This window comes from Nestor notabilis, unplaced genomic scaffold (genome assembly GCF_000696875.1).
Source record: "Nestor notabilis isolate BGI_N333 unplaced genomic scaffold, ASM69687v1 scaffold28009, whole genome shotgun sequence".
NCBI classification, from domain to species: Eukaryota; Metazoa; Chordata; class Aves; order Psittaciformes; family Psittacidae; genus Nestor; species Nestor notabilis.
Window position 1 is genome coordinate 1 of NW_009944543.1, and position 11236 is coordinate 11236.

At 41.6% G+C, this 11236-nt stretch overlaps 1 protein-coding gene across 1 annotated transcript; it reads right to left on the minus strand.

Moving 5' to 3' along the window:
- Positions 1-2455: 2455 nt before the first annotated feature.
- Positions 2456-8278, minus strand: NRBF2 (nuclear receptor binding factor 2). The gene is made up of 4 exons (XM_010022467.1): positions 8270-8278; positions 7213-7297; positions 5653-5693; positions 2456-3989 (listed from the first exon to the last, which is right to left on the minus strand). Exons 1-4 carry the CDS (start codon positions 8276-8278, stop codon positions 3273-3275), a joined length of 852 nt encoding a protein of 283 aa, XP_010020769.1. The 3' UTR covers positions 2456-3272.
- Between the last annotated feature and the right edge of the window lie 2958 nt (positions 8279-11236).

The following is an 11236-nucleotide window of genomic DNA, read 5'->3' on the forward strand; positions in this document are numbered from 1 at the left end:
AGGCAGGGGAGTTAAACCGGGAGCCTCCATCGTTTCCCGAGGCCAAACCTCGAACGAGCTGAACAGCGATCATCCTTTAAAAAATTCTAAAGTGTTAGGGCATAAACTAACCGCTAACAGGCACTGGAGAAGCGTTTCCTTAGGTTTCTCACTATGTATCAGTAAAACTTGTCCTCTAGTGGTGAGGATTCTCTATACAATCTTTCATTCTTCAGACCGTGTGAGCATTTAGCTCTGAATTCAGACTGGAGAATTCCTTACCTGGAAAAACTAAAGTACTTATTTCCTCTTATTTCATACACTTAGCTTTTTCCCTGGAATGTAAGGAACTTTATAAGGAAAAGTAACTTTATTTAATACAGAGATGGATGCTGCATCCCTTGCCCTTTCTTCCCCACCTGCTCTATTCGGTGCAGGTCAGATGGCAGAAGTCACAGGGACGCTCGCTGATAATAATTTCAGTCTTGCATTTTTTGTTTCAAACAAACAGCTCAAATGTTGCTTTCTGTAAAAATATAATAGCCCTGTGGCACTCCGAGGATCTTCTCCTTTTATGGACATTTGAAAGATGTAATTAACTTCATATTATTATATATGTTCAGGGAAAACACTTGGAGACAGGAAGGAGCAGGAAGTTACTCTGTACTTTATTCAATGGATTCTCAGCTATAGGATGTTGCTGCTGAAAAAGGTGACCCTACCTGCTCCCACGCACCTGTGTCTCTGCAGGCCTCATGGGTGCTGCTGCATGGGAGGGAAGGAGACAAGAGGCTGGCAGTGCTCGGGCTCTCCTTTCAGCAGCAGCATCTGTGCAGTGCACCAGGTCCCAGTTGGACTCTTTACTGGTGCCACCTGCTCCAGCTCTGGGACACTTTCAGTATTACACAGAAATACCCAGCTTCCCACCTCACCTTCCTGGGGCTTGTGTAACGCCAGCAGGGCTCACACTGCAGCTCAGTACTCCTGTCCTATCACAGGGAATGTTGCAGCCATTCTCCTTTCTGGCTCATTCATGGGTCTGGAACTCTCGAGCTAAACCATGCTGCCTAGAGGTGGATTTCAGCAGCAGTTGTGCTGAGCAGGCTGGACTGCAAGAACAAACAAACATTCGTGTTGCAGGAGAGAGAAGAGTTTGAACAACATTTTTCAAGAGGCAGTGTGGAGTTTTGCCCCTGCTTGGCTGTCTTCCTACAGGGAAGCAGCTTCCTTGAGATCTGCTGTTCTGCTTATGCAGCTATATATGAAGAAATAGTTCAGTCTTAAACAGGAGGTAGAGCTTACAATTCCTCTACCTGCCCTCTGAAGAATCCTGACCCTTCAGCAGAGGTAGCCAGGCTAAAAATTGGATTCCTCTCCTCTGGCTGCTATTTGCAGAGACAGCTGAAACGTCTGTCTGTAGCTAACAGCCCTAGGCTGTGAAATAAATAGTTTTATTTCTTTCTTGTGAGCACATACCATTTTCTTTGCTTTACTTACACAAACAGGAGCACTATTCACTAACTGCTGCCCTGTTATCTGCAACAGCCAGCCAGGCATGTGACAGTGGAGAAGGTAACTTGCCTTTTTTGTGGGAGCAGTGAGCTGGGGCTGACCTGGCACAGGTCATCTCATCACAGCTGTTCTGTGGGGCCGTGTGCTAAACTGTTTCAACTGAAAAATAACTTCTTTTTCCCCAGCAAAATTAGTTTCCTCATACAATTCAGCACAAGGGACCTCCTCTAATGAACTTGTCTTACCTTTGATTCCAGAGCTTTTTTCTAGCCTCCACTCCCTACTCTCCTTCAAGCAAGCACAGGAGACACCAGCTATACAGAGGTAAGGGGAGAATTTGCACAGCAGTAAGGAAAACTGCTGCACTTCCAAGTCTCCTGTGGAAGAAAAAGGTACTCTTGGAAAGCAAGCTTACCTTGTAACAGCACAAAAATAACTTAAAATTGGTTAGTTTGACACACTCAATGCTTTTCATTAACCATTAACTGCTAAAGTTAACTAATGCCTCCACTACACATTGCCCCTCTGCATCCACTTGGGAAAGCCTGGGTTCAGGTAACACTCCACCACAGGGTTAGGGTTGGTGAAGCTCAGGGGCAGGCATGGGCTGACCCACACTGAGAGGGGCCGGGTGTGAGGAGGGCTCAGGAAGCAAAGCCACAAAGTGAGACTGCACAGCTGTCGTGGCACCGTTCATTCAGCTTCGGGAAGCATGTCCCCAAGCACAACAAAGTGCTGCTTCCTTCACTTCAGCCCTCTGCAGGCGTTGGAAGCCAGCTACTGGCCAAGTTACATCACGTATAGAGGCAAGGCCCTCTGAATTCAACCCAGCTTTCCTGAATTTGCTGGATGATGAACACGTAAGTTCAGCAGTACGTGTGTACTAACACTGTTAGTATAAAATCTTCATTTGTTACTTATACTCTGCAACATTTGTAGAGATTTAACACACATTTAGTGTCAAAACACCTTAGTTTTTATTTTCATATCCTTTTTGAATCAGGTTAAGCTGTAAACAATTTCTTTTTCAATCAAATACTGCCAGCTAGAATTACTTCCATTCATGCATTGCTGAAAACAAAAAGGGTATTTTTCCTTAAGTATATTTTTCTTTTTTTAAACAATGTCACTTTATACAGAAACCAATAGCTAGATTCAATGCACCCTGATTAGTTATGTAAACAGATAACCCCCCAAAAAACTCGTCAACAGAACTAGTAAGTTGGTTCCTTCATAGAATGGAAATTAAACATCTCTCCTGACTTGAGGTTAACATGGTCAGGAGTATAGAGCGTGGCACATAAATCCATCTAGGAGGTGTATAAATTGCACTGTATTTCAATTAACAAAGTTATGCATAATGAAATGCACAGTTTAAATTCATGCTAGAAAGCATTTTTTCAATATGTGGCAGCCAACTGGCAACCGTAACAGTTAGGTTCCGCACCATCATTTATGGCATTATAGATAACTATTACATATAGCATACTTTAAAACCCTGAAGGATTTTGTTACTTGAAACATTCTGCAGGCAGTCATTTGGTTTGAAACATTGGTAGAAAGACTAAAGAGCTTGCCATCTTATACCGACTATGGTACCTTTGACTTTTATGAAGTAGATCAGATATGATGTGTATTTCACAGTAACAAGGTTGCTTTAATGCCTTTTCTCCAACAGTAGGATTGTGTTAGATGTTTCTGCCCTCAGATATCACCACTGTCCTGGTGGTTTTCCCTTTTCTTAAGTTTGAGTAAGTACATTGAGCACTTTTCCTGTTTTTCTAACTATTCATCAGTCCTTTCAGTATATCTTCAGAGAGTTCCAGCAGAGGGAGTTCAGGGGACGGGATGTCCAGGGGGGGAAGGTTGGGTATTGGAATGTCCTTTGCCTTCCCAGCAGTTGTGGCAAACTTCTGCCAAGTTGCAGCTGAAGAAGCAGTTTCTGAATGTTGCTGCAGACCCCACAACTCTGACTTCTCGACAAAGTCAGCATCTACATCCAACTCCTTGTCTAACGGAGATTTTTGGAGTCTCACTTTTTCTGCTTTTAACTGCTTATTCTCTCTCCTTAATCTCTCATTATCAGCTACAAGAAATTCTATGTGCCGCTTCAAATCTGCAATTTTGGTTGCCTGCTCTTCTATTATTGTTTTGTCGTCTTTTGGAGCTTTGCTCCCAATACATGCTTCCACCGGCTCCTTTTTTTTCTGAAGCAGAAACAAGAGTGTATCCGGGTCCCTGTCAAAGACACCCTGAATATCCTGTGGATGTTTCTCTGTGGAAGGACTGTATTTCTGAGTAACAGGAACCAGTACATTTTGATCATCAGAGTCTTCAGCAGATGGTTTATAAGAAGTCTGAAGGTGTGCAGCTATTTCCTTGTCAGCATTCTGCTGGGCTTTCAGCTTTTCCTCCCTCTTTGCCCTTTTCCACCTCTCCTGGATAAGCAGTAACTGTTTCATGTGACTATCCCTTTGTAATTCCAGTGACAGCTGGGCCTGAGTAAGAACAAGATTAAACAATTTAATTGGTGATCCCTAATCCCGCCCAAACATTCACACACATAAAGTTACACACACGTAAATATTTACATAAACAGCATCACAGCATTCCCAAGGGAGGGGAGGAGCTTTTGCTATTCAGATATTAAATCCAACTAGAAGTGCTTGCTGCTTGTACTGTGCAACAGATTCAGATATATCACCCAAATTTAGCTTAACTACTGGAATTCTGAAGGAGTGAGTTAACATATGGTCTTTTGTTTGCTTGGGTTTTGTTTTGAAGTCACTGACCAGGCTACACTACTTCTGAGTGAAGGCACTGGTTGTTTAACTGACCTATGACCAACACCAGGAAAGGAGTCACTTGGCATGCACAGCCACGCTTTAGTTAAATAATAAAAAGTATGTGTATGCTTCTGTGATGGTATCTCTGTAGATATCAATAACACCCAACGCTAAGCAGAAAAATCGTCCAAGGCCAGATATGGTCCCAAACGATTCAGCCGTAGTTAATGAAGGGGGTGGCACGGTGGTTAATAACTCACAGCAACCACCTGGGTAAGGGGCTTCCATTTTTCTAAAATCATAGAATCATAGAATAGTTAGGGTTGGAAAGGACCTTAAGATCATCTAGTTCCAACCCCCCTGCCATGAGCAAGGACACCACACACTAAACTATGTCACCCAAGGCTCTGTCCAGCCTGGCCTTAAACACCTCCAGGGTTGGAGCATTCACAACTTCCTTGGGCAACCTATTCCAGTGCCTCACCACCCTCACTGTGAAGAATTTCTTCCTTTTATCTAACCTAAAGTTCCCCTGTTTAAGTTTAAAGCCATTACCCCTTGTCCTGCCACTACAGTCCCTAATGAAGAGTCCCTCCCCAGCACCCTTGTAGGCCCCCTTCAGATACTGGGAGGCTGCTATGAGGTCTCCATGCAGCCATCTCTTCTCCAGGCTGAACAGCCCCAACTTTCTCAGCCTGTCTTCATACATGAGGTGCTCCAGCCCTCTTATCGTCCTCGTGGCCCTCCTCTGGACTTGCTCCAACAGCTCCATGTCCTTTTTATGTTGAGGACACCAGAACTATAATGACCTTTTGGATGAAAGACAGATGTCTGATCTTCAAGGGTCATCTGGTTTCATAATACTGGCTAAACTCAAAGTCTGCTGCTAAGAAAGTGCTGAGCAGATCACACTGCTGAACTTAGAGATAGATCTGTGCAATCAATAACAACAGGTGTAGGGCTGTTGTTCTGGGGATCCCCCAGTCAGGATGAATAAAACAAAAATTAGAGACTGTAGCTGAGATGCTCAGCTTTGTGCCTCAGCAGAACAGCCTAAGTACTTCACAGCAAATGTTAAATATGAAACTAGTTTTATCACCTTCTTGAAGATGCCTTGCAAACTAGAAACCATTGTTGGAGAACCCCTGGATGGGTTAGAAGTTCTCTCATCCCTGCTCCGTGTAAACTTGGAAAAACTCCCAGGGAAGACTGGCATCACTGCACTTCCAAAACTCCTGGTGCAGCTGACACAAGTTCAGGCAACTGTGCAGAGGCTAATGCCCAAGAAGGGTATGATCAGTCATGGCACAATATGACACACAGGCATACAACAGAGCTGTGGCCAATTGTGGCATCTGCTGCAATTTGGTCTCACCTGCTCTGACTGGGTCAGCTTCATAGCGTCTGTAAGGTATGCTGCAGAAGAGAAAATTGATAAACACTTAGGAGAGGGTTACAAAACCTGAACGTTTCCATAAAAGCTAAGAAAAGGCTTCAGACCCTCAGTATTCTGAATCCCCACATAAAAGCAGCAGTCCAGAGGCAAAGTATTTACCAAGCTACAGTGGCTGGAAACACCTGATGTTTTTCAAAAGTCTGAAAAATATTACTGTAAGATCATGTAATAAGCACCACACCCTTCCCATGGCATCCTGTTAGCTCAGGTTGTTTCAGTTTGTTTTTCAGGGGAGGACAGCAGCCATTTCCAAAAAGTCCCAGAACAACAACTTTCCCCTGAATGGAAGAAACAGCCAAGGACCAGACTTCGAACATACAACTATTTAAAGACAAAATGGGGTAAGTAAAATGCGCTCATCCATGGCACGCTAGTATTATGAAGTCATGCTTTTTGACAAAGAGGTATATAGTCTGTAGTTCTCCACTTCTTTCATCAACTTCCTCTCCAAACCAGAAAATGTGCTGGCTTTAAGTCAGAGCAGCAATTACCTTGTTAGTGCTGAAAATGACAAAGTATAAGGAATTCTTAACCAAATACAGAAGGATGTAAAATAATGGCACAGACTCATCAGATAAAGAAAAGTAAGAAACATTTGATACATTTCTGGGTTTTGTCTTGGTATATGAAGTGAAGGAAACAAAGAGGAGAAGTCTGCATATTAGAAGTGCTATCCGTCATCGCTCTGACTACTCAAATACTAAAGAAACTATCAGTTTCTCATTTTATGGGGTTTTCTAGTATTTACGAATGCAAAGTAAGAATGCCTGGTATCTAGGTTATGATGTTCGGAACAGCCACTTATTTTGTCTCCACACAAGTCCTGTCACTGGAAATGTCCTACTTGTTGCACCAATTAAGACCTCCTCTTTCTTCTTCTGCCAAGCAGTAGCTGCACTATCATACAGCTGACAGACTCCAACACAAATAATTAAGCATGACTAGTTAAATGGACAGGTAAATGCACAAAGTCTCACTTAGGAGAGGCTGTCAATCACAGGGTCAAGGCCTGCAATGCAATTTGCTGTTTTGTTCAAGTTCTGGGAAAGCTGAGCTCATCACCTGTTCTTAGCTGTCTTGATTCAGACATTAGGAAAGGGAAATAAGTATTCTGCAAGCAAACACTTGTCTAAGTATTTCCTTTATCAACACAGAAAGCAGATGACTTCGGCTATGAAAGCAGTGAAGAAAATACAAAGTGTAAAGCTGGCTTACACCAGGTTCCCAATTGCGTGTTGGCTTCATCTTTGGCCAAGAACTGCCTTCACAGTGATAACCACATCAATCAAAACAACTTTGGAAACACGCGACTTTAGCCACTCATATAAGAAAAAATGTTTCCAAAAGGACTGCTTGATCTGGACTGAAAAACAAATTAACATTTTAAGAATAAAAATTTTGCAAGTAACTAGATCTTCTACTTAAATGAAGCATGCAAATACAGAAACTGATTTTAAGATATAAGAAATTCCTACTCACCAGCAGCTTTTTTGTGACACGAAATTGCTTCTTCATATTTCCCTGCTGCTAACAAACGATCTGCTTTTCTGCTCTGCTGGTGAGCCTTAAAATAAAAAGAACATTACACCAATAAGGGTTAACTGACAAATAGTTACACCTGTTTTAAAAAATAATCAGTACATCTAAGAAACCTGTACTGATTCCATTTCTCAGACTTTTAGGCTCAGATCTCCCACTCCCAAGCTTTATAATTTGATTTCTTCTTTAATACTACCATACGAGAATCTGTACTGCACAGGTAAGAATTGAAGTTTGTTAATGCAGCAAAGATGGTGCACAACAATATCCTTTTGAAGCTGTTCCTCAGAAAGCATATATTCTTCTTTGTAGGCATGCATTTACTGTACTCGTGTAAAAAGACCAGTAGGCCATAAGAAGTTACGAGAAGCTGTAAGTATTTAGAAGCAATTTATCTGTCAGAATGCACTACATTTGATTTACGTTACAGCTTACAGCTGGTTTGACATTTTCTGCTGCCCTGTGCCCAAGAGGGTGAAGAAATTGCAAAAGATTTTTGCTTTTTTGTTTGCAGCTTACACCAATTAATAGAAGCAACACAGCTACAGTTAAAGATATCAAAGTCACGCTGTCGCCGTACAACAGTTAAGTCTATGCTAGTATTTGTAAGCCACTAATGTAAACCACTATGGAGACTAAGGATGTTGCTGAAAGCAAACAATTGATGCAAGTATTTGCATATGCTCAGTGAGAAACAGCACTCCATAACCTGCACTGCAACATTCATGAAAGCGAGTGTTTTTGTCATTACTAAAAGACATGAATTTTATGGTACTTCCTCCAAGACAAGCTGTACAGTACAAAAGGGTACAATCACTAACTGGCAAGACTGCCAGCAACAGAGAGTATTCTGTAGTGAATACTACATATTCACTTTGAAGTAAACAGACATCAGATACCAGGCACCGACTCTGTGAAACAACGCAAGACACTTCTGAATGTGAAGGAAGTCTTTGCCTGTTTCTATAAAATTACTGTTTCCCAAGAAAGCCTTTACCAAATCCATACTGACGGAACCTGTAGGGGAAACAAGAGCTGAAAGCCTGAAATGTGCCTCTGTAATTCTGTCTCTGACCCATACAAATTCTCAGTTCCCTCCCTTCACCCTAATAAAGGCACAAAACGTATCAGACTTTAGATGTTTGGTGAATATAAGTCACCGATTCATGTTAAGCATGTTCCAAGATCAATATAAAAATAAGCACGTTTGTCCATATCCAAAGATGCTAGAAGAGCTGTTCTTAAGCGATCTCTAGCAGTTGTATCACTGCATTTAGACCCTTGGTTTTTCTAAAACTGATTTCATATGCTAATATGAAGTGTTACTGAAAAAAACCCACAACTCCTGGGTTCTTCACAACAAATATTCTGGTTATATTCTTCTTCCTTACCTTCATTTAATCCTCAGAGCACTGTCAGCATTCCCTGCTGCTTCTGCTCTGAGTCTCAATAACCTCAGAAGAGGAAGTGTTTTTCTATTGGAAAACCATCTATTTTATGGCCTTTTTCTATGGACTCCTACAATTGACATATGCCAGAAAGAGAAACTTCTTTCCCACAGGAATGAGCTAACAGTATCAACTCATACAGAGCCATCTCCCTGGTTATTCCTGGCAGCTCATCCAGTTACAAATTAGCTATGTCATAGACATAAAAACACCTGAGCTAGCTCCTTGCAAAACAATTTTTCAATGAATTAGTATTGATACAGCTACTTCTGCAAACTGCATGGGCAGGTCTATTAAAACAGGAGAGGAGGAAACAGGGTAGCTAGAAACAGAAGAGCTAAGAAAGCAAGTCAACAAGCCAGGGGCCTGGTTCCATTTATTAATTTCTGCATAGAAGAATTTGAGTCTGATTGTTTTCAAAGGTTATTTTCATATGTTGTAAACTCCTGGAGCATGATCTTACTCAAATCACTTAAGCACATGCAGAACATTTGAGGACAGTCAGTTGTTTCTTGATTGAGCAATTAAATTATTTCCATTCTCAGTTAACTCCCAGTGAAGCTGAAGGGAGTCTGAAGAAGTTGGGCTAGACTGCGAATAAAATGAGGAAAACAACAGTCCAGAGATGCTAGCAAAACAAAAAGCTAGAATCCTCTGTTTACAGGGCCAAAATGCCTTTCTTGCTGTTACATCAAAATATACAGATATCAGGCCATCTTACTCTGATCCGGAGCGACCGACTTCCCCCGTGGAAACAACAGGAACCGCAGCTGAGAAAAATCGGTTTCAGCACAGCCCGTGTGAGAGAGCAGCTTGTGAGTGAGAAAGGTGTTTTGCACTCAGTCATGGTGGAGGAATTCCTCATTTTGTATGTTTTTCTGTCAGCTTGACAAGGAAATATTTGCTCATTTATTCTACCCTGCAAGTGTTTGTTCCAATTAGTTAATTATGGAGGGACCAAGGAATTTCTGCAATTTTCATGGCAGATTATTCATCACCAGCATTTTGAAGAAATTAGTGGTACTGTTTCCTAGCAGCAAGTGATGAAGCTGCAACAGAAGTACTTGGGTGCTTAATAGCCATGTATCATGGATAAGCTTCTTTGTCTTATCTAGACTGCTGGTTTACTCTTAGTGCTCAGTTACACTTAGCAACACAGCATCCAGCCATTGTTAGTAAATCTATTTTGAACTCAGAGTGGCCTGCATCCTGTCATAAAATTGGCAATGGAAGAATTGGTCTTAGACCATAAACTGAATAAAATGGCTGTCAAGTTTATCCCTGGTCTGATGTCATGCTAGAGGAAGGTGTTTGCACCAACAATTCTGGAGCTGCTACGCTAGCTCCCAACAGACTCAAGCAGGGCTGCTTTGACTTTGGTCCTGCTGCTGTGATGATGACAGAAACAGCTGCTGCCTAACTGCAGTGGGTTTATATATCTGATTTCTCTTTCCTCTTCCAGTTGCAGTGTTGGAAATAAACATAGGATGTGGCGTAAGAATAATTATAATTTATTAACAAGCTATGGAATTGAAGGGGGGAAGTAGGTCGACAACTACTTCCAGATGTCCCTCCCAATCCTGATGAGCAGGAATTCCCAGTAGGCAAATAGACAGGTATAACAATTTGACTCTAGTAAGAGGAAGCAGATGTGAATGAGGCATGACCAAGCTAAAAAGCTTCTTCACCTTGCTCCAGTGTATTTAGTTCACAAGGAATTTGTGCATGCCTTATTTGAACCACTCTGGATCAGCTACAGAAAGCAGGTAAGCTAGACAGCTTTCCTCAGACTTTCCAACTGTAGCTGAGACGTTAAGGGATGACACCTGCATCTTTAAGTTTGTACCTCCATTCCAGATAAATACTCCAATCTGATTTTTCCACCTAACTAGTCCAAATCATTGCCTGTGCAATCTCTGAGCAACAGAGTAAAAAAAAAATAAATAATCAAGCCATCCTCCAAACAGCAATGCAGGTCTCTTCTTTGCCTGGAGCTTTCTTTAGCAGCCCAAAAATTAACACTCAACTTTTTTTTCCCACATAAACTAGACAACGATCTAACTGCAAGCCATGAGAAATTAAGCTGTAAGGCCCACTTACCAGATCTCTTAGCACTCCCTCAAACTCAAAAATAAAAATGCTAGGTTTTTTCTAGAGATAGTGTGCCATTACAGCTTAAAGGATTACAACCTATCTTAGGTTAGGGGACTTAAAAAAAAAAAAAAAAAAAAAAAAAAAAAAGGCAGTCGCTGCTTTTCCCACAATTCCAGTTGATGGGCTACCTATTACAGAACGGAGAGCAACAGGAAAAAACATGCTCAATCCTACAATATTTTTAAAAGGTAAATGTAGTACTACTCATTTTCAAATAGGGTACACCTACTACCCTTTTTTAAGAGCAGTAATTTGCAACAGTCCTCCTGTAGCTGAGCCAGTCTTGTGTATGTTCTGTTTTGGTTTGTTCCCCTAATGGGAACGGCTCTTCACTGGACAAAGCCTTGCACGAGATGTTAAGC

What these genes read in the sequence shown, in the direction of transcription:
- NRBF2 (XM_010022467.1), bottom strand. An exon ending in GTGTCACAAAAAAGCTGCTG is followed by an intron (nt 5,694 to 7,212) that starts GTGAGTAGGAAT and finishes TCTCTTCTGCAG; the next exon opens with CATACCTTACAGACGCTATG. An exon ending in AGCTGACCCAGTCAGAGCAG is followed by an intron (nt 3,990 to 5,652) that starts GTGAGACCAAAT and finishes GTTCTTACTCAG; the next exon opens with GCCCAGCTGTCACTGGAATT.